This window comes from Scardinius erythrophthalmus, assembly GCF_964197995.2.
Source record: "Scardinius erythrophthalmus genome assembly, chromosome: 2".
NCBI classification, from domain to species: Eukaryota; Metazoa; Chordata; class Actinopteri; order Cypriniformes; family Leuciscidae; genus Scardinius; species Scardinius erythrophthalmus.
The window spans coordinates 3,311,903-3,339,752 of NC_138222.1; the positions used below are offsets into that span (position 1 = coordinate 3,311,903).

A 27,850-nucleotide genomic window follows, 5' to 3' on the forward strand; every position below is an offset into this window, starting at 1 on the left:
TAAAAACTGTATTGTTGTTATTTCATTGTATATATATTTTTAGCATTCCTAACATGCCTAAAAATGCTAAGAATTTCTACCTGATGACATCCATGTCACTAAAACAAGGTATTCTTCATTCAAGTCTCTAATGAAAACAAAAATAACATTTTAATTAAAACACTTTCACATTCTGTCTAATCGCAAGTTAAAAGCTAAAATAAAATCTAAAGATATTGGTGTGCCACTGTGCCTTAGAAAATGCAAGCTAAAAGACACAAGGACAAGGTCCTTTAAATAAAGGTTCCGCTTCGCTTCGATTTCCACACGGATTCATTAATACGGCGCACCGTCTCCAGTATGACTTTCGGTAAGAAAGGCATTATTCTGCATGTATGTTTGAGGAAAGTATTATAGTTCTGTTATGATTTTATGCGTAGCGACATCAGAAAACATTACATAGAATAAGCTTTCGAGTAGTGAGTCTTTCGAAGCCTTAGAAATGCGGAATGATATGTTGTATGGGCACCGCTGTTGCTTTGAGATTTACTTTTATTATGCTTGGGGTCCATAGTGCAGTTTGTGAAAAATAATGAATGAACGAATGAATAATAAAGGCAAAGGTATCTTTAATAATAAAAAAGAAGCGGGTACATTTTATTTCGATAGTCCACTTTAGACATTATACTGACTTTAAGTAACTTTTGAACTTACATGCCAACTTACTCTATTAACACGAACTCTAAAAGTCTACTAATACTATACTGACTCCTAGTTGACGTGTATTTGCAAAGTTACTTGTAGTTAGTTGAATGTCTAAAGTGAATCATCAAAATATAGTGTTAGCAGATATTAAGCACAGTCTACTAATACTTTAATAACTGCTAGTTGACATGTAGTTGCAAAGTGAGTAGAATGTCTAAATAAAATAGAAATTCTGACATAAAAATAGGTTGATCATTTTTAGCATATTTATGTAAGGCCAGTGAAAATGCTGACTTAAAAGTAAGAATCTTTGTTGTGAGTAATGCATATAAAGTAATTTATATGGACTGTATATTAAAGGAAATGAAATGAAATGAAAATTCTATCATTATTTACTCTCATGTCGTTCTAATCCCGTAAGACTTTCATTCATCGTTTCGTTCAGTCGCAACACTTGAAGGCTTTAAAAAGTTCATGAAGAGATTGTAAAACTAGTCTGTATGTACTGAGAGGTTTAGTCCAAATTTTCTGAAGAGACTTGAATGCTTTATATGATGAATATATTTAATTTAGCCTTTTATTCACATGTAAACATTCATCAACTGAACTGACGCATTAGGGCTCAACATTTTTGCCCCGGTCTAATCTTATTAAATTGATGCTTCATCTTTCATTTTATTGGATTTTATTGGATTTCATTTTACTTTGCATTAATTAATGGTATGATATTGTTTTAATTTTTTTTGAAAATACAAATAAGAAATGTTGAGGAAAAAATGATACTTTAAAACATGAAACTAAACGGCAGTAGGTGGCAGCAAGTGACCGTCTTAATGAGCGAGTCATTGAGTCATTCAACGACTCAAACGATTCGTTCAAACATCTGATTCATTCAAGAATGAGGCAGTTGTTTATGAATGAGTCACTGAATCTTTGACATGAATTATTATTGCACTTATTATTGAACAGTGTCACATAGCTTATTGCACATGGTCAAATAGGGAGATGTTAGAGTTTAACATAGTTATTGCTGTTGGTGTCTTTGTGCGTTTAAACAAGTTATGACAATGTTCGCTGATCAGTGTTTATAAGTGAATAAAAGCCTAATTTAAATCTGTTTATCATATAGAGCGATCGAGTCTCTTTAAGAAAATTTGGACTAAACCCCTCAATTCATATGGATTAGTTTTACGATCTCTTTATGACATTTTTGAAGCGCCAAAGTGGTAGTTGCGTAGCTGTCAATGGAGGGACAGAACTGGCTCAGATTTCATTAAAAATATCTTCATTTGTGTTCCGAAGATGAATGAAAGTCTTACAGGTTTGGAACGAGGGTGAGTAATTAATGATTTTTGGGTGAACTATCCCTTTAAGATTTGCTTTTGTTTCATTTTATTTTCCCTTTAAAGGGGTGGTTGATTATGATTTCACTTTTTTAACTTTAGTTAGTGTGTAATGTTGCTGTTTGAGCATAAAGTTCAAAGCAAAGGAAGATATTTGCTTTAAAATAAATGTTTTTTAAGGACTACAACAAACGGCTGGTAGGAACTACACAACATTCCACCAGGGTTAGTGACATCATAAACCCTACAATTTACATAAACCCCGCCCCCTGAGCACGATTTATAGATTATCATGACAGAATATGCTAATCAATGACTAGAAGATAACTACACATCAGCTTCATAAATTTATCAACTAACCATTCAGAAATGTCCTGTTGCTTCTACATGTTGTCGCTTCTTCTTGAGTCTCTCCATCATTGTCACAGAAGCTCCGCCCCCTGTGCCGGGAGCAGCAGCTCATTTGCATTTAAAGGAACACACACAAAAACTGTGTTTTTGCTCACCCTCAAAAAGTGACAACTTTAACATGCTATATAAAAATATCTGTGGGGTATTTTTAGCTAAAACTTCACACACACACATTCTGGGGACATCAGAGACTTATTTTACATCTTGTGAAAAGGGCATTATACCACCCCTTTAATATACAGTCCATTTAAATGAAAACAATGATTAAAAATAGCCAAATAATAGACATTACTCACAACACAGGATTAAACATGAAAGATTCTTACTTTTCCTGTCAGCATTTTTACCAGCCCTTCCATAAATATGGGGGAAAAAAATGATCAACCTACTTTTTTTATCAGAAAATGTATATGAATGAAAGTCTTACAGGTTTGGAATGACATGAGGGTGAGAAATTAATGACAGGAATTTTCATTTTTGTGTGAACTATCCCTTTAATATTTGCTTTTCTTTCATTTTATTTCCCCAGGTTTAGACGGATGAAACGCCATGCTGTCTTTCTGGAGCTGCTCTTCAGTGTGGCATCACTGTAAAGCTGGCAGAAGAGCCCTGAAGTGGCTTCTGGGAAATGTAGTGCATCAGAGAGCCATCCACAAAACCTCTCCAGCTCATGGGAAAATCACTCCTGTTTTCTCCAGAGCTTCTGCGTATGGAGACAATGTGGCCATTATGGATCACAGCGGGAGCCACACCTACAGCTCCCTCTACAAAAACAGCAAAAGCCTGGCGGGACTCATTACCAAAGCTCTCGCCTGTCAATCAGGAGACCTGAAGGGCGAGCGAATCTCATTTCTGTGTGCCAACGACGCATCTTACACCGTGGCACAGTGGGCGTCATGGATGTGTGGCGGGATATCAGTTCCCTTATACAGAAAACATCCTCTAAATGAGCTGGAATATGTCATTTTAGACTCCCAAAGCTCGCTGTTGGTCGCCGGAGAACCTTTCACTGATACCCTCGAGCCCTTGGCCCAGAAACTAGGGCTTCCCTGCCTACAGCTTCCCTGCACCTCCAGCCTAGACACTCTTCAGTTTGAGGACACACAGATGTTGCCTGAGGAGGAGGTCTCGGACTGGGCAGAGAGACCAGCGATGCTCATCTACACCAGCGGCACCACGGGACGACCCAAAGCAGCGCTGCACACACACAGCAGTCTGCAGGCCATGGTGAACCAGTGCTTTGTTTTTGTAAACTGCCGCATGAAAGTTTTATCAAACTTGAATAGCGATGTTGACCTCCTCTGTGATGCAGGAGTAACTATGCTCAACTAAAGCTGTTAAAAGAATTCTGATAATTGAAATAGCTGAAAAGCTGAAATATATATATATATATATATATATATATGTATGTATGTATATGTATGTATGTATGTATGTATTAGGGATGCACGATATATCAGCCACCATATCGGTATCGGCCGATATATGTTTTTAATGTTTTCATTATCGGCTTGATAAGAAGATTTGGCTAATATATTAAAGCTGATAAATAATGGATTATTTCCTTCAGCTGAGACACTTCAGATGCGCACTGTTCAACATGATGGTTTCGCTTGAAATATGATTGAAATCACTTCAAAAAAAGAAAATACAGTAAAGTCTGTCATATCGGCTAGATAAAAATTGTTAGAAGAACATCATTATAATTGTGCTTGGGACATTGCTTTTAATGGTGAGACTTTTGTTTTTATAATCAGGCTCTCAAAAAAAAAAAATTGGATTTAGATTTATTGGCCAATATATCGGTTATTGGCTTTCAGATATAAAAAATTATTGGTTATTGGTATCGGCCAAAATATTCATATCGGTACATCCCTAAAAATGTTATCGAACTTGAACAGCGATGTTGACCTCAGTGATGCAGGGTTATTATTATTAACTGATGCTATATATATATATATATATTAGTTAAAAGAACATAAAGGGTTATTTCACCCATAAATGAAAATTCTGTCAGTAATTACTCTCCCTCATGTCGTTCCAAACCCGTAAGACTTTCATGCATCTTCGGAACACAAATTAAGGTATTTTTAATTTAATTAATCTGTCCCTCCATTGACAGCTACACAACTACCACTTTGATGCTTCAAAATTTCTAAAAAGGAAAATTTAACTAAAATTAACATGAAAACTATATAAAAATAATAATATTAATAAAACTAACACAGATACTAAAATAACACTGCTAGAGGCAGAAGAGCGCTGTTAGTGGGTGTTTACACGACACTGTTTTAAATTAAAAACGGTAAACTTTTTATGCATTTTAGCCGTTCATTTACACGACAAACTTAAAAACGTGTTTCAAAGTGCACGTTTTTGAAAACGATACTGTTATTGTCTCTGTGTAAATTTGTGAATACAGTCACATCATGCACATGTGTGTTACGTGTTCAGTGTTTCTTCACAAAGTGACATCGCCATCTACTGGCCTGACAGCAGAATACAGCGTTTTTAGTCGTTTTCGCGGATCCGTGTGAATGGGGAATGTTTTGACAACATGGTCGCCTGTACTCTAAAAAACGCAATGGCAAAACTTTTCCGTTTTTACTACATCATTGTTGTGTAAATGTACACTAAAATATTTCTATATCTAAAATCAGATTGGATGAGCGACATTTAAAGCTGCTTGGGATAATAAAATGCTAGCAATTATCACCTGCTTTAAAGATGATAAAACATCATATATAGGCCAAAAAACGGCATACTGTTACATGTCTGATGGGGCTGTTTTATAAAAGCAAAAAAGTGGTTAAACTCCTGTAAAAAAGAAATCACGGTAACAATTATTTACCCAATGTTGGTTCCCATTGACTTGCATTGTATGGATAAAAAATACAATGGAAGTCAATGGGAACCAAAACGGTTTTCTTAACGACATTCTTCAAAATATCTTCTTTTGTGTTCTGCAGGAGAAAGTCAGTCGTTCAGGTTTGAAACAAAGCGAGGGTGAGTAATTAATATAACACACAAAGCCTCTAATAGCTTGTTTTATTAGAATAACAATAACCCTAGTGGGTTTGTGGGAATTATTTCCAATAACATCAAGGCAAAACCCACAACACAGATAGGCATGTGTTCTGGAGATATTCATTATTGATGATGCATCGGATCAAATGAGAAGGTCAGGAGTTTCACCTGCTCAGATATTGCGAACAATTGAGTATTTAGTGTGAGATGGAGGCGATTTAGGTTTGATGGGAGCTGTGGGATGAGACACCCTCCCTCTCCTGATGTCGTTCTTTTACTTTGTTCCACTTCGCCTCTCTGAATAATCATTCTGATTATTTAATTTCATGGGCCACTCAAGGCTGTGGAGTTTTTTCCCATCAAAAACGGACCTGCATTTCCAATAGTGTGGAAAATTAGAGGAGGGCCTCTTCGGACAGGCTTAAAGTCCCCCTGAAGTCAGTCGTTTTACCCCTTAAAACTCATCTTCGATAATCAAAATGACACATATAAACTTTTTTTTCTGGGAAAATAATTTCTTCATGCCTTTAAGTAGCTTGGTGACTTATGAATTTGCACAGTAGTTTGTCTGAAATCATATTAAAAACACCACATAGACATATAAATAACATTAAACGTTGTTTATAGATAAAATACCGTAAGCAAGTTTAGTGTTTTGTTTTTCCTTCATATTTAAAATGTTTAATATAAAATGTTTTCCTCATATTTCTATTTAGATTTTCATTAAAAACAAATATCCCTTCTGTACATCACTTTTGGCCACTACTGTATGTTCATTTTAAATCAAATATTAATAATCTTTCTTTCTTTCTTTCTTTCTTTCTTTCTTTCTTTCTTTCTTTTTCTTTTTTTTTCTAACTATTATTCTTTCTAACTATTATTCTTTCTAACTAATCTATCTATCTATCTATCTATCTATCTATCTATCTATCTATCTATCTATCTATCTATCTATCTATCTATCTATCTATATCTTATTAACTTCTATCTTTCTAACTAATCTTTCTTTTTTATGTCTGTCTGTCTTTCTTTCTAACTAATCTATCTTTTTCATTAACTTTTCTTTCTTTCTAACTATTCTTTCTTTTTTCTTTCTTTCTAACTAATCTTTCTTTCTTTCTAACTAATCTATCTTTCTTTCTTTCTAGCTAATATTTCTTTCTTTCTTACTAACTAATCTGTTTCTTTCTTTCTTGCTTGCTTTTTCTTTCTAACTAATCTTTCTTTCTTTCTAACTAATCTTTCTTTCTTTCTAACTAATCTTTCTTTCTTTCTAAATAATCTATCTTTCTAACTAATCTATCTTTCTTTCTTACTAACTAATCTGTGTCTTTCTTGCTTGCTTTCTTTCTTTCTAACTAATCTTTCTTTCTTTCTAACTAATCTTTCTTTCTTTCTAACTAATCTATCTTTCTTTCTGTCTAGCTAATCTTTCTTTCTTTCTGATCTGTCTATCTATCTTTCTTTCTTACTAACTAATCTTTCTTTCTTTCTAACTAATCTTTCTTTCTTACTTACTATTCTTTCTTTCTAACTAATCTATCTATCAAACTTTAAACTTCTTTAAACTCTCTGGTCCGGATTTCTCAAGCCAACTTAAAGTTTGTCTCAACAAACATTTTTTTCTAGTTTATATATTTTTATTTTTTATTTTATTTTTAAATAATAAATTTATTATTAAATAATTAAATAATGGCTTAATTTAATATTAAATGAAGATAGTACTGTCCATAGATAGAAATTTGGATAGACTTTTTTTCTTAATTACTCTAGAAATAGAGTAATTTTTGTGATGAATCTGTTCAAAAGACTTTAATAAGTGATGGTTTGCTTGCAGAATATACGCAATAAATAGATGCTCTTTCTTTAGTTCTGTGCAACATCTGTAATCAGAAAAGATGTGTATTTGATGTTATATTCTCTTTTGACAATCATGCAAAAGGCAAGGCAATGCACTTTTATTTCTAGAGCACATTTAAAGCAGCCACTGCTAGCCAAAGTGCCGTACAATCTAACAACTTTAGACAGTGACATAAATACATAAACTGACAGAAACACACACAAATTCATAAGATTACATTGAACAAAAAAGCCAGAGAGAAAAAAAATCCAAAACAAAAAAGAAATACAATTTAATGCATGTTAGGAACTGTAAATGTCATACAGATTCATTTTAATAAGTTTTATTATAGATTTACTTTCAGATGGCACTTAGATGCTTTTGCATCTGAATTCTCTAGCTACGAAAACCAGTAAACTAATCAAGGATCTTGCCAGGTAGGACGTTGCCAGTTTTAATATAGAAAAGTTGGTGTTTTGAGGTGTACACGACATGCCAGATTGTTGTTGTGCGATTGGATGCACTAACCGCGTTTGTTGCCCGCCAGATATCACGTGACTGCAAAGTATCTATATATATATATATATATATATATATATATATATATATATATATATATATATATATATATATATATATATATATATACACATTCCAGTTTACCGTTCTCACTTATTCTTAAAATTTGTTACATAGGAGGGAGGTTGTTTTTTTTGCACGTTACGTAGGATAATTGTTTGTAAAGTGTGAGATTGATTATTGCTCTGAATAGGACGATTGCATATGATTTTGTTGTACTCTTTTGTATAATGACAAATAAAGATTCTGATTCTGATTCTGATGAATAACACCAAAAGCAAAAGTGTAGACGTTTCGACCTAATTCAGGACTGCGTGATTGTGAGCGCGTGCACCAGCCATAAACACTCATGTTCATTTGCCACAGCACAATGAGAACTAAAGAACTGCTTGTGGGCATCTGAACTCAAGCAGTTAATATTAATTCACATCGCGGGTTTAAAGGTTTCGAGCACAATAGCTCTGGCCTGCTTCTGTGATTGTCCCACGCTCCGAACGTGTGGATCATGGAGACATTCACAAGCACCAACATCTGTTCTTCTCCTGGTCTCGTAGGTTCAGGGTTTGGTGTCCGAGTGGGCCTGGAGTAGAGATGATGTAATCCTGCACACGCTGCCCCTCCACCATGTGCATGGCATCGTTAATAAGCTGATGTGCCCGCTCTGGGTGGGAGCGACCTGTGTTATGCTGCCAGAGTTCAGCGCTCAGAAGGTACGGTTCTCCCACTTAACACGTCATTAACACACTTCATTCATAATTACAATCAGTGATCCTAAAACGCTGTTTTTGCTAATGCCATACTTGAAAGTGTCTATAAATCTTAGAGACGGAGCGCATTTAGGCCACACCCACACCGGGGGGGGGAAACAATCCAACCATCTCCATTGACTGCCTTGTCGTTTCTGACTTATCACTGCAAAAAAAGGTTTTCTTACTTAGTATTTTTGTCAAATATAAAAAAACCTCTTAAATCATGATGGATTTACTTAAGTAGTAAAATGCCATTAGATATTATGTCTTGTTTTCTGGGGGGAAACATCAAAATTGCAGTGAGTTTTTGCTTAAAACTAGCTAAATTATCTGCCAATGGGGTTAGAAAAAAAATCTAGTTTCCGTTTGAATTAAGATTATTTTTCTTACCCAATTGGCAGGTAATTTTGCTTTATTTGTTAACTTCATTATAACATACAGTGACCCTAAAACTGTTAACTTAGTGTCTAAAAATCACTGAATGTGAAATCAAAACAAGTGCAGAAAAACATTTCACAAAAAAAAGTTTTGGTCACACTATATATTAGGAAACCTTAGGCCAGCGTATTATTATAATTTTTTTCAATGAGAGTGCCGCGTATTTAATAACGAGGCACTGAGCGTCTATTTCACACCGAGCCTTTGCCATTTTTTTCCGAAAAAATATTCAACCTTGAGTTGATTGGCTGCCTTACCCTGCCGGCCAATCACAGTGGAGGAGGGGTGGGACTAATACCATACCAACTAGTGGTTCAACAGATCACAAAACTCCAATAATGATACACATCCAATTTCTTTCTCAAGTGTTTACGTTCACTTGTCTGCGTGTCTGCTTAATAATAAAATGAATAAGAGTCAGATTTCATTAATCACGAGAGCGAGGAACTGACTGACAATATGATGACGGAATATTTGGTGTAAAATCGCCTATTTAAGCGAATTTGCCATTCTTTTGTTTTGTTGTTGTGTTTTTCATGAAGAATAATGGGCTATTAAACTCGCCATTAGGGGGCATGATTTGATAAATCAAATCAGTTTGATAAATCGCCATTATAGGCTAAGCAACCCGCCCCCGAATTGGCGCTAATTTAAAAGCGAAAGTAAAATGCGCGCATCCGCACAGTTATGAATGCCTGTGCGGATGCGTGCATTTTACTTTCGCTTTTAAATTAGCGATTTAAAAGCCCCCGCCGGAGATACCGGTATTACTGGTGTTGTCACACATCGATTAACCGATGGGAAAATATCCTCACCGTCACATCCCAACTGACGAGCCTTAAAGGAGCCGTGCCTCAAAAACAGATCATTTCAGACAAAGGCTCAGAATGATGGTTGAAAATAATAGTTGTTGTGCAAAATACTTTATTAACAGTATAAGAGTTCATATTAGTAGTACAAGATATTCATATTATAATAGAAAAAATCATGTCATGCATGACCCCTTTAAGTTGTAAATAACCCAAATTATTCAACAAAGCCATTTGATATGTTCCATTGTGCACTAGCTGTGTAACTTTCTTAGAGCAACTAAATGGGTTTGGAGAAGTCATGCTGCAAGCGTCAGTGAGTCGAGGTGTTTTGTCCTGCTCCCCTGGGGAGGAACTCGTGAGTCCTCAACGATGAAGATGTGTGTGTCGTGTGTGTGTGTGTGTGTGTGTGTGTGTGTGTGTGTGTGTGTGTGTGTGTGTGTGTGTGTGTGTGTGTGTGTGTGTGTGTGTGTGTGTGTGTGTGTGTGTGTGGAGGAGGCCGTGATCACCCTTATCGGGGACTTGTCACAGCGATGCGCTAATTGTAGCTGTGTTGTTGCGTGCCAGAGCTAAAGGCGTCAATACCAGGACTCAAGATCTGACAGGCAGTGTGTGTGTGTGTGTGTGTGTGTGTGTGCGCCTACTTGACTATATTTTGGGGACAAATTTGTACCCAGAAGTGACCAAAACCTGACAAAATTTCCCCCCAAAAACTCCCTTTAGTCCTCATTTTTCAATCTGGTATAAAATTAAAGTAATTAAAGTATTTTTTTTTATGTAAAAATTCAGAAAGTTTTGTGTGGGTCGGGTTAGTGTGTGTGTGTGTGTGTGTGTGATGGGTAGGTTTAGGGCTAGGGTTAGTGTGTGTGTGTGTGATGTGTAGGTTTAGGGATAGGGGTAGGGTTAGTGTAGTGTGTGTGTGTGTGTGTGTGCGCGTGTGTGCGTGTGTGCGTGTGTGTGTGTGTGTGTGTGTGTGTGTGAGACACCCCGGACTGTCACCGTGAGCGCTCAGTTTGTGTGATGGATTGCTCGGTGTAGCTTTGTATCTGGACACGCCAACTTTCGGTAAGGGCTTTAGAAGCAGATCAATGCATGCCGTGACATTGAGGAATGATCCGCGTTTTGTAAAGGGAGGGGGTTTACGGCAGCGAGCGAGTGAGCGAAAGGGCTTTAAGGTCCAGGAGAATTTAATGGGAGTCAAGGATCTGATTGACAAGAAAGGTCTAGAGAGGACACAACAGGAAAAAAAGACATTCAGGACAACACAGAAAGAAAGTTACATTCCTCTATTTTCCGCAGATATGACCTTGATCGCACACGTTTTAAAAAAACAAACACCTTCTTTGAGAGATCAAATGCTTTCTTCACCACAAGGGTTTTATTATTTACAACATGCGGTTCAGTAATTTTTAATGAAGCAGAAAAATCAATATTTGAGCCACCATTACTTTGGCTTTGAGTTGTTTGAGTGATGAGCGCTCATCTCAGATCTGGTGGGAGCGAAACATGCGTGTAGATGAATTTATTGTGGCATGAATGCATTAGACAGCCTGCAGTCAGAGACTCCACTGTTATTAATGATGGGATGTTAAAGGTTATCCATCATGTGATGGTGTGGGACGGGTGTTTTCTGTATGTATGTTGCTCATTATTGGATTTCAGAGTGTGTGTGTTTGTGTGTGATTAGGCATGTATTATACAGATCAATGCTTTTATAGAAAAACTGTGTAAACCGAGACACAATAAAATCAGAATTTGAGTTTTGTAGCTTTCAGTCTGCTAGACATCATTTTAAAAGCATTTTAGAAAATATTGACTCATCTATGTCGATTGACTCAGGGTGTATTCGTTTTTTCCTCAATACAACTATAGTACATGGACAAGTCTTTTCATATGTCCTACCACATCTTATTCCTCAATAAGAAGTACATAAACACAGGAAAAGAAAACTGTGTTGGTCAAGTCAAACTAGTGCATGGTTTTGTTTTATTACAATTTATCTAAACTATTGCAGTGTGCAGCAATTAACGGGAAGTTTGAACATTTTAAAATAATAGCATTTCACTTAGGCAGTGACTTGACCTTCAGTCCCACAATGCAAAGTACTTGACCTTTCATTTTTAGTGTGATGAATAAATGTCAATGAATGCGTGTTATTATAGGTGTTTTACTCATTATTTGATCGCAAAGGTTTTTTTTCCTTACGTAAAAGATGAATGTGATCAATTAAACTTCTTCTACTTGTCTATGGAAGCCCATAGTAAATAGTTTGGTAAAAAGTTGTGAAATTTGGCACACAAATAGACGACATTCTAAACCGTTACCATATAAAGTTTGGAGTCTCTAACTCAAACTCTTTAGCGCCACCAACAGCTCAGATTTTCACTCGTATTTATGTTAATATCTTTTGAATCGTAAGGGCAACATTTTTTCTCTCCTAGACTGAACGAATTTGGCTGAGATCAGACCATGCTGGAAAAAAAGTTATTATAAGCTTTTTGATTGATGAAACTGTACTCTTATAGCATTTCAACAAATTTATCTCTGCAACTCTTTACCGTATTGATATGAATCTTGATATGTCATAGGCAGAGAACCTGAGGAGTTTCAGAACACCTATTGTTGCTCTTCAGTAGTTTTGCCTAAAGTCTTAACATTTTCTTAAAGTCCCCTTGTGGTGAAAATCCAGGTTTTAATGTTGTTTATGTGTCTATGGGGTGTGTTTAATCTGCTTTAAGACAAACCATGTGTAAATTCATAAGTCGACACCATTGCTGAGTATTTCCTCCTTAAAACTGCAGTGAACCAAAGACAGTCTCAAAAACACACTTTGAAATCGCTGGTGTTTCTGACGTCACAAACTACCTTGTAACCAATCAGATCAACGTGTGATCGTCAACCAGTGGATCTCTGAGCTGATTGAGTGAGTGGAGGCGGGGCTCATTTGCATATTCATAGAACTCCGAATACTAAATGAGGCAAAGGTGTCGAGTTACATGCAAGATATTTTAAGGCATGACGAAACATTTTTCAAGGAAAACATTTTCAAATATGTAATTTTGCTGATCAAAGATGAGTTATAAGGAATAAAATTATTGACACACTGCAATGCGTGGAACCATTCATTATACCCTAGAAATAGCTTTGCAATATGGCAAAAAAAAAAAAAAAAAAAAAAAAAATCTTAACAATCACATAACCAGCAATCAAGAACACCACATCAACTGCATAACAATGAGAACACCGTAGTAGATCATAGATCAAGCGACGTGCAAACATCCACTCAAAACACCTGAGGCAAGGGTGTCGAGTTACATTCAAGATATTTTAAGGCATTAAGGTTTTTTTTCAAGGAAAAAAATTACAGGGGAACTTTAAATCTCGAACCGGTTTCAACTCATCGTCAAAGTTGACATAAAATGTTTCCATGCAATATATTGGCAATGCTACTGCGTGTTGCACTGAAACTTGGGTCCAGATTTACTAAACAAGGGCAAATTAGCACGAGAGCGCAATCCCATAAAAGTGCAGATAAGAGTGTAAAGTTCTGTGCGTGATCTGGTTTAATGCTTTTTTGGTCGTTAAATAATGGCGCAAATACCAGTAAATTGACTAGCACAAACCTCGTTTAACCCTCTGGGGTCCTTCGGGTCCAAATGGACCCGAAGCGTTTAAATAAAAAAATGTAAAAAATCATAGCTTCATCGGAATGGTCCGAAATTTGGTGACTTTGTTGGTACTTGGTATATGAACACCCAAAAAAATTGGGGACAGGATTTGAATAGTCTAAGTGGTTGTAAAAAAAATAGTCACACTCAGGACCTTCGGGTCCAAATGGACCCGCCATAGGAAATGAATGGGAAATTGGCAAAAATGTGACAATACAGAGTTTTTTTGTGCGTACAATCTACAAATCAGCCACGATCCAGAAAAAAAGGACTCAACAGTGAAGGGGTGAATCTCTAAAACATCAAGAGTGCAAAACAGACAAATCCACACACACACACACACACAAACACACTTTTATACACATACACACTAATAAATTCAGATTACAAAAATCTGTTTTGAATTTTTAAAAAGCACAGCTTCATCGGAATGTTACGAAACTAGGTGACTTTTATGGTATTAGGTATGTGAACACACAAAAAATATTGAGGTCATGATCCAAGCATGCTAAGTGGTCATCACACTTCTGCTCTTTGGTCAAAAATGACCCCCATAGGAAATGAATGGGAAATTGTCAAAAATATGAAAACACAGAGTTTTTTTGTGCATACAATCTACAAATCAGCCAGGATGCAGAAAAAAAGGACTCAACAGTGAAGGGGTGAATCTCTAAAACATCAAGAGTGCAAAACAGACTAAATCTGTTCAGGCAAAAATCACTAGATTCGCAAGCCTTTCTACAGAGAGCTGTAAATCCACTAGTGGTAAAAATGTGCTATTGCGTGATAAAAATGCTCAGTGTGTCCACCAGTTGGCGCCCATCTCATTTAAAAAATTGCTTTCATGAGGCCTAGGCTTGACTCTAAAATGAAATACAGCTTTAATAAAAATAAAATAAAAATTATGTATATATAAAAAAATTCTATTATATTCAATGGGAAAAAATGGGTCATAATTATTGCATAAATATTAATTATAAATTATAAAATTATCTCAAAACACCAAAAAAGAAAAGAAAAAATATTATAAAAAACAAGTAAAAAAAAAAAATTATGATTTCTTTTTATATATATTAATTCCGCCCTCCGGGTCCATTTGGACCCGAAGGTCCCAAGTGTGCCTGTTAAACGAAGGACCCCAGAGGGTTAAATACTCTCCTCCCATAAATACTGCGTCCGAAAGGAAAACAACAAATGCACATGCAATAATCTCAGATGCAATTTTTCACAGTGCGTCTTTAGTAAATCCTTACACTAGCTGTTTAACGCCAAAATGAATTTAGAGTTGTTAGTGTACTGTGTACAGTGCTATGCATAAGTTTAGACACCCAGGCTAAAGTTGACTAAAAAGAAGAATAAAAAATCATCTTTTGGGAATTGAACTTAATGCCTTAATTAAAAAAATTAGGAAAAATCCAACCTTTAAGGACACCAATTTTCTTTGTGAGTGAATAATGTATCGTAAAAAAAAAAACAGTTACTTCATGGATCCAGGATACTATGCATCCTGATAAAGTTCCCTTGGCCTTTGGAATTAAAATAGCCCCACATCATCACATAGCCTTCACCATACCTAGAGATTGGCATGGAGTACTTTCCATAAGATCATCTCTCAATGCAAATCAAACCAGCTAATAGGCTAACTGAAATAAAACCATGCCAATCTCTAGGTATGGTGAAGGCTATGTGATGATGTGGGGCTATTTTAATTCCAGAGGCCAAGGGAACTTTATCAGGATGCATAGTATCCTGGATCCATGAAGTAACTGGCCTTTAAAAATAAAAATCGGCCTGCCTCTATGGGAATTTAACATAGGGGTGTCCAGACTTATGCACCCTGTATTTCAAGGAAGAACATTTATTTATTTACGATACATTATTCATTCACAAAGAAAATTGGTGTCCTTAAAGGTTGTATTTTTCCTAATTTTTTTAATTAAGGCATTAAGTTCAGTTTCCAAAAGGTGATTTTTTTATTCCTCTTTTTAGTCAACTTTAGTATGGGTGTCTAAACTTATGCATAGCACTGTAAATCTGGCCCTAAAATCTGGGTTAAATCATGCTTGCTCAGCTCCACATTTTGCATCTATTGCACTTGGCCCTTTATTTGCTGCTTGCTGCTATATTTCATTTGTTTCATGAACGTTGGATATTTTGCTGTAGTCCAACAAATTAATTGGCTGAGGTCTTCAAAACAGTTTGATAAATCAAAATTAATTTGATAGATTATTGCCAAGAACGGTTCCAGGCAAAGCGTGCCAGATTTTATATGAATTTGATGTTTACGCACATACATTGTACACTAAATATACAATACAGACATACACACAAATGCATTCAGTTCTTTGTTGGGGGCTAATGTAATGAAACAGAGAAACCAGGGCAACTTGGGTACCGGAGTGGAGAGGAGGAGGTGTGGTGATGAGAGATGGGTTTTTGATGATAAAAGAAGTGTCACTCTGTGTGTGTGTGTGTGTTGGTGGGGGGGTTGATGGAGAGAGTGCGAGACAGCAGGAATGATAAGAGCATGGAGGCACTGAAGCAAGAAATAATGAAATGGAGAGAGAGAGAGAAAGAGAGAGAGAGATGTGTGTCCCAGGGGGGACCGAGCCAAGGAGAATCTGTCGTTCACCTTCAATTAATTCACGCGTTTCTCCCACTGTGTTCTAAAGGTGCAGCCAGGCGTGTGTGTGTGTGTGTGTGTGTGTGTGTGTGCGTGAGATGAAAAAGAACGAATTGTTATATATTGTATCTTTTATGTGCGAATGTACACATTTATGTTTGATCATTCATCGTACCTCCTTTCATTTCCATGTCATACAATGAAAGTGTGTGATTGAAAACAGAGAGATAGTGAGTAAAGTTAGAAGCTGCGTAATTGATTTGTGTGAGAAGTGTGTTTATATGGGCAGTTATGCATCTGTTTCCGTCTGACAGACTGGGATGAGTGTGTGTGTGTGTGTGTGTGTGTGTGTGTGTGTGTGTGTGTGTGTGTGTGTGTGTGTGTGTGTGTGTGTGTGTGTGTGTGTGTGTGTGTGTGTGTGTGTGTGTGTGTGTGTGTGTGTGTGTGTGTGTGTGTGTGTGTGTGTGTGTGTGTGTGTGTGTGTGTGGTTGGGATCGGGTGAACACATTCATCAAACGCAGAGAAAGGCAGTAAAAGCCCAGTGTCCTGCACACTCTTCACTCTGACCTCAATAGTAACTCTACAGGGAATCTCAACTCTTTCTCTTCTGCTGTGAATCACACTGACCTTTACAAATCTATACTCGCTTTTTCCTTTTTTAACAACATTCCTCCAGTCGACAACCTTTCCCCCCACCCAAGCTTCTAGAGTCACGAAGACAAATAGCACACGATCAGTGACTTAATCGGTATCTGTAGTGTTTTTCCCCTGTAATTAACAGTAAGCGTCTGATTAGTCCAATATTGAAAAGCTGATACTATCAAGGCTGATTTCTATCCAGTTCAATCATTATGCAAGGCTTTTTTTCTACTCTTTGATGTCTGATTTCACCTAATGTTGAACCAAGGGCGTCTATAATATGGCAACATCCTGCAATCTCTTCTCAGCTCTGGAGACTGTTTTATTTTTTGATAATCGGTTTGACCGACAGTATATTTTAAGTTAATCGGTTATAATATTCATTCATTTTCAAGTGAGAATGTGTAGCTTAACTTTTGCTGATCATTTAAAATAAGATGTAGCATTAATATTGACTACACAATTATCATAGCCAAAAGAATTTGCAATAATACATATTAGGGATGCACCGTTATGAACATTTTGGCTGATACCGATAACCGATAATTCTTGAAAGCCGATAACCGATATATTGGCCGATAAATCTAAATCCAAATTTTTATATAATTTGAGAGTCTGAATACTGAATGCACGATATGTCGGCCTCCTATTCGGTATCGGCTAATTTATGTTAATTTTTAATGTTATCGTTATTGGCCTGATAAGAAAATTTTACTAATATATTGAAGCCGATAAATAATGTATTATTTCCTTCAGCTGAGACTCTTCAGATGCGCTCTGTTCAACATGATGGATTTTAAATGCTTAAAATATGATTAGAATCACTTCACTTACTGAAAAATACAAAGTGCAACGTGTGCAGTGCAAGTCTGTCATATCGGCTACATAAAATTATCATGAGAACATTATAATTGTGTGTTTGGGACATGGATTTTAAGGGTGAGACTTTTTTTTTATTTATTTTTTTATCAGGCTCTCAAAAATTATATAAAAATTTGGATTTAGATTTATCAGCCAAAATATTGGTTATCGGCTTTCAGATATAAAGAATTATCGGTATCGGACAAAATTTTCATATCGATGCATCCCTACACTTATTTATATCTGTCTCGGTATCTGATTTAAAAATAAATATCTGTCACTGTCAGTCTATGTCCATTTAAGTCTAAGCCTTCCAAAATATAGAAAGATGCTATTTGCCCTAGATGCTGGTTATTTACCAGCAGGGCTAGCTACCGATGCTAACCACCCGAACCTTACAATAACAAAGCATAAAAATAATCATTGGTTAATGAATTGGCCGACATTTTGATATCAGTTGATGCCTAATAGTACACACTTAAATGATTATTTGATTTATTTTCTATTATATTTACATTGAACTGTTTAGTTACACATTTGGTTGACAAAGCTTGAATGCTAATGTTGTTGTTGTTTTGTTGTGTTCCAGGTTTGGGAGCAGTTAATCGGTTCAAAGTCTCCTATGGTGAACGTGTTCATGGCAGTTCCCACTATCTACTCAAAACTCATTGAATATTATGACCAACATTTTACTCAACCTCAAGTCCAAGACTTCATCAGGGCTGTGTGCAAAGAGAGAATACGGTACCATCCTCTCTCTCTCTCTCTCTCTCTCTCTCTCTCTCTCTCTCTCTCTCTCTCTCTCTCTCTCTCTCTCTCTCTCTCTCAATTCAATTCAATTCAAATGAGCTTTATTGGCATGACTGTGTAAAATAGCACAATATTGCCAAAGCAATAGACATATACAAACATATACGTACATGTTGATACATAAAATTTAACAATAAAAAATAAATAAAACAATTAAAAATATATTTCAATATTATGCATAAATATATCACAATGAAAAAATAAAAATAAATAAAAATAAATATATAAGTACAGAGAGCAGTTTAAGGGAAGAGGGTTCAGCCCTTGTCCCTCATATGATGGCAGGAAGACACACACTGCGCTGCCAGGAGAACACACTCTTCTTTCTCTCCCAGAATATAAGACAGTTTGTCTATGGGGCTCGCATGTTGGAATTGGGGTAAAATCTGAGCTATTAGTGTGAAATAAGTTTCTCTCTCTCTCTTTCTCTCTCTCTCTCTCTCTCTCTCTCTCTCTCTCTCTCTCTCTCTCTCTCTGTCTTTTTAAAAACAAACCACATTTATTTGATCCAAATGACTAGAACATCTCTTCCCAAGTCCTCTTTCATTCTTCAGTAAAGCTACATCAAAGAAGAGCCTTCAAACCTTTGTTTAGCTCAGTCATGTAAGCTTCTGTGTGCTTTACCTCAGGGTCAAATGCTTAAACAAGACTTTCTGAAGAAAAACAAGTGCATAATTTCCTGCTCGAGACGATGGCCGGTTCTCTCTGTGTCTCAGGTTGATGGTGTCTGGTTCTGCTGCTCTTCCTCAGCCCGTTCTGGAGCGCTGGGCCGAGATCACGGGTCATGTTCTGCTGGAGCGCTACGGCATGACGGAGATCGGCATGGCACTGTCAAACCCACTTAAAGGACCACGTGTACCCGGTACTGCATCACTTCATAAATGTGTAATACAGAGTTCCCACGGGTCCTTGAAATCCTTGAAAGTTTGTGAATCAGATTTTTTTTTTTTTTATAAATTCAAGGCTCTGAAAAGTTTTTGAAAATAAACATACATAGATACAGGTCCTTGAATTTATTTTGTGCAAGAAGTTTTCTGGAAAAAAATCCGTATTGTTCCCTCCGGTCCGCTAATGTGTTATGTTGCCAACACTTCGTGGCCTATGCATACTAGCTTGCTTGATTTACGTTAGTTATGCGCATTTACGCGTTACGTTAAACGGGTGGTATAATGCACTTTTTACAAGATGTAAAATAAGTCTCTGATGTCCCCAGAGTGTGTGTGTGAAGTTTCAGCTCAAAATACCCCACAGATATTTTTTATAGCATGTTAAAGTTGTCACTGTTTGAGGGTGAGCAAAAACGCACCGTTTGTGTGTCCCTTTAAATGCAAATGAGCTTCTGCTCCCGGCACAGGGGGCGGAGCTTCAAGAGCTTTTAATTAGCTATTATTTTTATATTTTCAGTTTTCATTTGAATATTAGTTTAAGTTTTATCTTTAATATTTCTATTTTCTAATTTTTTTTTTTAAGTTTTAAGTTTTTCCATCTAATATTTGAATTTTATTTAGCTTAAAATTGTTTATTTATATATATATATTATATATATATACAATTATAATTAAAAAATGATTAATGTAGTTTAACACTAAATAATTAAGTAAATGAACACAATGAAATTAAGTTGTGATGAAATGTTCAAAAAGTTTTTTACTTTAGCTCATGATCAAGAGGCAAAATTAATTTTTGAGTGCGATAACTATATTATTTAGTTGTTAGCTCAGCTGAGATGATTGTGAATGCTAACTAATCGCTGGTTTTGTAAACCTCTTGGTTCTTTCGGGACGGTTTGGGTCTATTATCATCTTGGCTTTGTTACTTTTGCCTCCACGGATGTTTAGCCTTAGCGTTTCATCTCCGTAACAGTACGTTGTTGTTTTTCCTCAGTCAGTTTATGATGGCAAGTTGTGACAGATCAAACTCCAGTCTGAAGTAGTTTGTTTGTCTTTCTTTAGTCTGTGTTTTGTTGTTTTATCTTCTGAGAAACTCTCCATGGGTGTTTCTGATCAAACTGCTCCTGTCAGCTTCCACGTCTCCTTTTAGTGTCGGTATCAAAGCACTTTTAGTGCTCGTCCCGCAACTTCTTTGCTTTGGGTGTGTGAGGATTGTTTTGTTCGCCTTTCGACACTGTGAAGTGAGCGAACGTTGCTGTCAGAGGCAGCTTATGTGGCTTGTAGTTTTATTAGTGACTAGTTTTGCTGGAGTTAAAGCTCAGAGGTGATGATTAACAGGAGTTTGCCACGGTTAACATTTCCTACTCTTCCCCGCGAGACGCCAGCGAAGTAGGTTGAAGTCAATCAATATCAGTCACAGGGTTGACTGTGATCACCAGAGATGATTTATGATGAGTCTGATCTAATGTGAACCAAATCGTGGCTGTACCTTTTGTTGTAACAGAACACTGATGTTGTAATTATCCAAGTCTACTGAAGATTTTCATTTCAGTCAATTTCAGGAAATAGATCTCAGGAACCCATGCACTAGATTAGACCATCGTTTTAGCTGTAATACATTTTACGTTTTAAAGTCCCCTTGTGGTCAATAATTGTATCCCTTAAAACTCATCTTTGATCACCAAAATTACATATTTAAACATTTTTTTCCTTGAATTATTTTTTCGTCAATGAATGTAACTCGACACCCTTGCCTCATTTAGTATACATGGTTCTATGAATATGCAAATGAGCCCCGCCTCCACTCACTCGCTCAGCTCAGAGATCCACTGGTTGACGATCACACGTTGATCTGATTGGTTACAAGGTAGTTTGTGACGTCAGAAACACCAGCGATTTCAAAGCGTGTGTTTGAGACTGTCTTTGGTTCACTGCAGTTTTAAGGAGGAAATACTCAGCAATGCTGTCGACTTATGAACTTACACATGGTTTGTCTTAAAGCATATTAAAAACATCACATAGACCTATAAACTACATTAAAAGCTGGATTTTCACCTGAATAGGTGACACTGAATAGTCAAAATGCACCAATTAAACATAATTCTTGGAAAAAAATCCATAATTGCTGTTTTGGCTGAACATTTTCGGTAGCCGAAATTTCCGTGCATTGTTTTAAGACCAATTGCTAAAGTCACTTAAAAAAATTGTATAGTTCTTCCACCTATACTAAAATACACGAATATAATATAATAAATACTATAATATACTAAAATCAGCTATGATACAAAACACATTTATCGACACACCACTGCATAGCTGCCGTGAGCCAGCAGGTAAACTCAGTGAGGGACTATATCTTTTAGCAGAAGGTTGACATTAAATGTATTTAATATGTTTTTGTGAAAATGTCTTCTGAGTATCTTTATGCAGTAATTGTTTCATAAAGGCGGTCTAGAATTATTCAGCATGGTGTACAGAAAAACAAAACTTTTTCAGATTTAATTTTCCAACAATAAGCAAGAGATCCTGTTTTACACACTGTATAGATGTTATTTATAATTATATATATATATTAGGGTGCATCAAATTTGAATGGGAAATTTTAATTTCAAAATATCAATTTGGCTGGCATTGCATTTTGTTCCAATTAACATAAAAATGACTTTTGCAAAGTTTTGAGGAATTCCGTTGCGATTTAGGGGTGCCACCTAACACATGAACTTTGGCGAAATTTCGAAAAATGTGCAATTTTTAGTCTAATTGCCAAAAGGTTGACCTGGAAATGTTGAGTACAGTGAACTTTTATACAGTAACATGTTCTATAGGGTTATCAAAGTAAAAGTTGTTTGTTTGAACCCTTTGGGCAACTTGGGCATTTCTCAGAATTCAACTTTCAAGATTCTCCATTCATTTGTCCTATAGACAAAATGAATGGAGGTCAATGGGACATGTTCAAGTGGCCTTACCCTGTTAATTTTATGTAACAACTACAATGCTACTCTCAATACACATGAGACATCTACGGTGGGGAGAGCAAGTATTTGTTACACTGCAGATTTATCAGGTTTTCCCACTTACAAAGCATGTAGAAGTCTGTAATTTTTATCATAGGTACTCTTCAACTGTGAGTGACAGAATCTAAAACAGAAATCCAGAAAGTCACATTTTATGATTTTTAAGCAATTAATTTTCATTTTATTGCATGACATAAGTATTTGATACATCAGAAAAGCAGAACTTAATTTTTGGCACAGAAACCTTTGTTTGCAATTACAGAGATCATACGTTTACTGTAGTTCTTGACCAGGTTTGCACACACTGCAGAGATTTTGGCCCACTCCTCCATACAGACCTTCTCCAGATCCTTCAGGTTTCGGGGCTGTCGCTGGGCAATACGGACTTGCAGCTCCCTCCAAACATTTTGTATTGGGTTCAGGTCTGGAGAGGCCAGGACCTGAGATGCTTCTTACGGAGCCACTCCTTAGTTGCCGTGGCTGTGTGTTTCGGGTCATTGTCATGCTGGAAGACCCAGCCACGACCCATCTTCAATGCTCTTACTGAGGGAAGGAGGTTGTTGGCCAAGATCTCGCGATACATGGCCCCATCAATCCTCCCCTCAATACAGTGCAGTCGTCCTGTCCCCTTTGCAGAAAAGCATCCCCAAAGAATGATGTTTCCTCCTCCATGCTTCACGGTTGGGATGGTGTTCTTGGAGTTGTACTCATCCTTCTTCTTCCTCCAAACACGGCAAGTGGAGTTTAGACCAAAAAGCTCTATTTCTGTCTCATCAGACCACATGACCTTCTCCCATTCCTCCTCTGGATCATCCAGATGGTCATTGGCAAACTTCAGACGGGCCTGGAGTCTGGACATGCGCTGGCTTGAGCAGGGGGACCTTGCGTGCGCTGCAGGATTTTAATCCATGACGGCGTCGTGTGTTACTAATGGTTTTCTTTGAGACTGTGGTCCCAGCTCTCTTCAGGTCATTGACCAGGTCCTGCCGTGTAGTTCTGGGCTGATCCCTCACCTTCCTCATGATCATTGATGCCCCACGAGGTGAGATCTTGCATGGTGCCCCAGACCGAGGGAGATTGAACGTCATCTTGAACTTCTTCCATTTTCTAATAATTGCGCCCAGCCTAGCATCCCAGCCTTGTGCAGGTCTACAATTTTATCCCTGATGTCCTTACACAGCTCTCTGGTCTTGGCCATTGTGGAGAGGTTGGAGTCTGTTTGATGGAGTGTGTGGACGGGTGTCTTTTATACAGATTCTGAATTTTTGTTTTAGATTCCGTCTCTCACAGTTGAAGTGTACCTATGATAAAAATTACAGACCTCTACATGCTTTGTAAGTGGGAAAACCTGCAAAATCACCAGTGTATCAAATTATTGTTCTCCCCACTGTATACTCTGAATATGACATTGTCCACTCTAGAATACTGTTGATGTTAAGCTTAATAGATTAGCTAACATAGATAGCTAATTGTGGTTATCAAACTGTTGCTAGCTAACATTAGCTAGATGTAATGAGCACCAAATACCTATAAAAATGACTTAAATGACTTATGATAAATAAGTATACAAAGACACAATTACAGATATGATAGTAATGTATAATAATACATACCCAACACAGAAAGATCACCTCAAACAGAAAGATCATCTCAGTTTTCTTGAGCTGTAGTATTGTTTACCTCAGATCTCCATTGTGACCATTGAGCACTGTTAAGCACTTTATCCAACAAAAACAGATGTGCGGTGGCACCCCTAAATCATCATGTACTGGAAAAATATTTTGCATGTGTTGTTTCTACATATATTGGAACATTTTTAGCACCCAGCCATATCAAAATTCAAGAATTGTGTTTTTTGATGCACCCTAATATATATATATTGCTTTTTTCACACATTTTCCCTCTCTCTCTAAATTAAAATAGTCAATTAAACAATTAAACAAATTATAATAAGTTTGTATTGTTAGTGGAATTATTAGTGGCCAATTTAGCGAAAACTCAGCTACTACATGCTAGTATGCTACTGTCCTGTTTCTCATACTTAGGGTGTGTTATTGACATGAACAATCCCTCAGCGCCCTAACAATCAGCCAGAACACCCTGCAATCTCAGAAAAACAGGTACAAACGCTGTCACTAGGGTTGGTGCCCTTCCAAAAGGTACCTTTGTACCTTATTTATCCCTGAAGGGTGCATATTAGTACCTAAATTGTACATATTAACATGTGTGTGCTGTTGTTCCGCAGTGACCACTTTTGTGCCATTTCTTTTGAGAGTGTAGCATTGAGTTTTACACAGGCAAACACCATTGACATTTTGAAGATAATGCACAAATCTAGTTAAACAAGCAGTTCAGAAGGGTAAACCAGAGAAAAATAAATCAAATTGTGCCAATAGTAGTAATAATGCACATACGCTCAATTTCCTTTTGTGTTGCACTAGGTTCGGCCACTCCCTGTGGATTGTGCACAGTGTGGATTGCTGTGCGAGAGGCTTTGAATAAAACATGAGTGTGAGTGTGTGTGTGTGCTCTGTTTTAATGAGAGCTTGTGATGGGCAGAGGGACTGGAGGCTTGTTAATGGCTTCTTTAAGCAGTCTGGGTGCTATTGTGTCCTTTTCTCATTTTGTGACAGGAATGCTCCTACAGGGACAACCACATTCCAGTATATACTCGCACGCGATCATATCCCAGTGGACACTGAACACAGACCTCCGATCAGCTCCCGTCTCATTTATATTCACACCCAAGCCCCCTAATGGTCAGATTACACGTGTGTGTGTGTGTGTGTGTGTGTGTGTGTGTGTGTGTGTGTGTGTGTGTGTGTGTGTGTGTGTGTGTGTGTGTGTGTGGGAGTAAGACGTTCCTTCAGCTCTGTATGTCTGTGCTACAGCTTTACAGTGCAGACTGATGTTATTAGTCAGAATGAGCACGTTTTCCAATAGGCTGCATTAGCATGTTGGAGATGCTAGAACATTGAATTTTGACCATGTAGAGTTTGCAAGAAGAGTATTATTTTATTAGTACTATTATTTCTCCAATAATCCAAAATTAAACTTCTCCAAACTTTTGTAATCAGACTCTCAAAAATGTATATAAAAATTTGAATTTAGATTTATCGGCCAATATATCGGTTACCGGCTTTCAAATATAAAGAATTATCGGTTATCAGTATCGGCCAAAATGTTCATATAGGTGCATCCCTAATTTTATTATTAGTACTATTATTTCTCCCAGAATTAGCAAACTAGGACTGTGAAACAATTAATCGCATCCAAAATAAAAGTTTGTGTTGACAATAATATACGTGTGTCCTGTGTATAATTATTTTGTATATATAAATACACACACATGCATGTATATATTTAAGAAATATTTGCATGTATATACTGTATGTATATATATATATATATATATATATATAAATAATTTATATTATATATAAATAATTTATATTATATATAAATATAAATATTTTATATATAAATACTTTTTATATATATATATATATATGTATACATGCGTGTGTGTGTGTGTTTATATATACGAAATAATTACACACTGTACACACACATGTATTATTGTAAACACAAACTTTTATTTTGGATGCGATTAATCGTTTCACAGCCCTACAAAAATAAAACTTGGCCTTTACCCTGTTCAGGGATTGCTGTATAATTAATGCTTTCGATCACAATAAAAAAAAATGGTAAACCAATAGTAGAGCTGCACGATTCTGGTAGAATTGAGAATCATGATTTATTTTTTTGGTTCAAATAGAGATCACGAGTAGAAAATTAAACAAAAAAACATGTAATTTACTAGAGGCTCTGACAAAATGTTAATTGCTGAAATCTAATGTAAAAAATTTGAATTACTTTTATTTTTTATTTTTTTTTAAATCAAGTTGAGTGAATTATTCAATGACTCACTCATAAAGACTTCATTTGTTTCAACGTACAGTATGGATTTTTTTTCGCCACTAGGGGTACCTAACCTCTTACAATAACAAAGGCGTAGTTTGATGACACAACATTTGCTAAGAATTATGGATCTTGTCGTCAACGTCAAGCCGACCGATCTAATAATGTTTATGGATGAGTGAATACATCGTTGTTTTTATCATGACTGTGATATGAAGCAGGTCGGGATTGCTAAGAGACACAGCTATCAGCTCCACACGCGACGCGAGTCCCGCGGATATAAAACGAATATGGACATTTTATTCTACCGAACTACACGCAAGTGCAGAATTACTACTCACAGGTCAGTTTATTAGACAAATTAAACTTGTGAGGTAACGCAGCGCTGTTTCACTTGGTCTAACATTACACTAGCACACTAAACTGCATTTGAATGTGTTGAAATTAATGTGTTAGTTTGTCTGTATGAGACTAGCAGTAAGCTAGATCAACATTAGAATAACATACAGATCATATTCTGACATTTTATCATTGTTGAACTATATAAAATGTCTTAGTTTTATGTAAATGTGCTCACCTGTTTAATAAAGTACATGTAGGAGCGGTCGAAGTCTCTGACGTGGCGCTCTCGTTTATATACTGTCTATGGGAGCTCTCGGCATCTCGAAAACACCGCGCAGATATTGATTCTCGTTTTAGTTCTCCTTCTTTATCCAAAGTCTGCTTGCCATGGTCCATAATGTTTGAACGAAACAACAACAGTGTGCAAATAGACATTACGAGATATACAGTGGTCCACGTCAGTCGCTTTGGTTACTATCAGACGGCTCTGGTTCATAGCTCTGGTTGCCATGGCAGCACGAGCGGAAACCAGGGACAACGCGGATATGATGGCATTGGCGGCGACAAAACGGAAATAAAGAAACGGGACGTTTCTCGATTTAAATTACAAATTTCTCCTGGTTTGAAAGTTGTTGGAAACAGTCGGGATAATGTAAGTACACAACTAAAAAAAATATATAACATAGATATAGTGATTTTTGCTATTTTTTAAGCAAAAAAGTTACATATTGTGCCTTTAATTACTGGATGAATCAGAATCACTCTTGAATGAATGATTCAATGACAAATAAAAACATTTTAACAGGCACTTGCCGCCACCTACTGGTGTAACGCTGTAATTGATAGTGTCATGTTTACTCTATTTTGATCACTACCGTGGACATCAGTGTTTATATCCGAACTATTAACTTTTATCCCAGTACATCTGTGATGATTTAAATGATTGTAAGACAGAAATAATGATACTGTGTGGTTGAAAGTCCTGTTTGTGAAGCTGTTTCATATCTATACATGATAACTGCTCTCTCTGGATCAGAACACAGATCTGAATGTTCGCTGTGATCGTTCTTGTTTAGGTTTAATATATAGAGCCGAATCACTGTCATTTAGGAATAAAATCACGTGGGAATTTGAATCGAGATTGCGATCTTTTAATGATTAATCGTGCAGCTGTAACCAATAGCCTGACCAAAAACTGCATA

At 36.5% G+C, this 27,850-nt stretch overlaps 1 protein-coding gene across 3 annotated transcripts in view; it reads left to right on the top strand.

The window, feature by feature from the left end:
- The first annotated feature begins 292 nt into the window (after positions 1–292).
- Positions 293–27,850, top strand: part of acsf3 (acyl-CoA synthetase family member 3) — a 79,226-nt gene continuing 51,668 nt past the window's right edge. The window contains exons 1-5 of one of the 3 annotated variants that reach the window (XM_081347231.1): positions 293–349; positions 2,968–3,665; positions 8,439–8,594; positions 18,261–18,415; positions 19,198–19,343. In XM_081347231.1, coding sequence (XP_081203357.1) covers positions 2,988–3,665; positions 8,439–8,594; positions 18,261–18,415; positions 19,198–19,343 — 1,135 coding nt within the window. In that variant the 5' untranslated portion in view covers positions 293–349; positions 2,968–2,987. Of the gene's footprint in view, positions 373–2,967; positions 3,666–8,438; positions 8,595–18,260; positions 18,416–19,197; positions 19,344–27,850 lie in introns of all 3 variants that reach the window. The other 2 variants (XM_081347232.1, XM_081347233.1) reach the window with 2 other exon arrangements.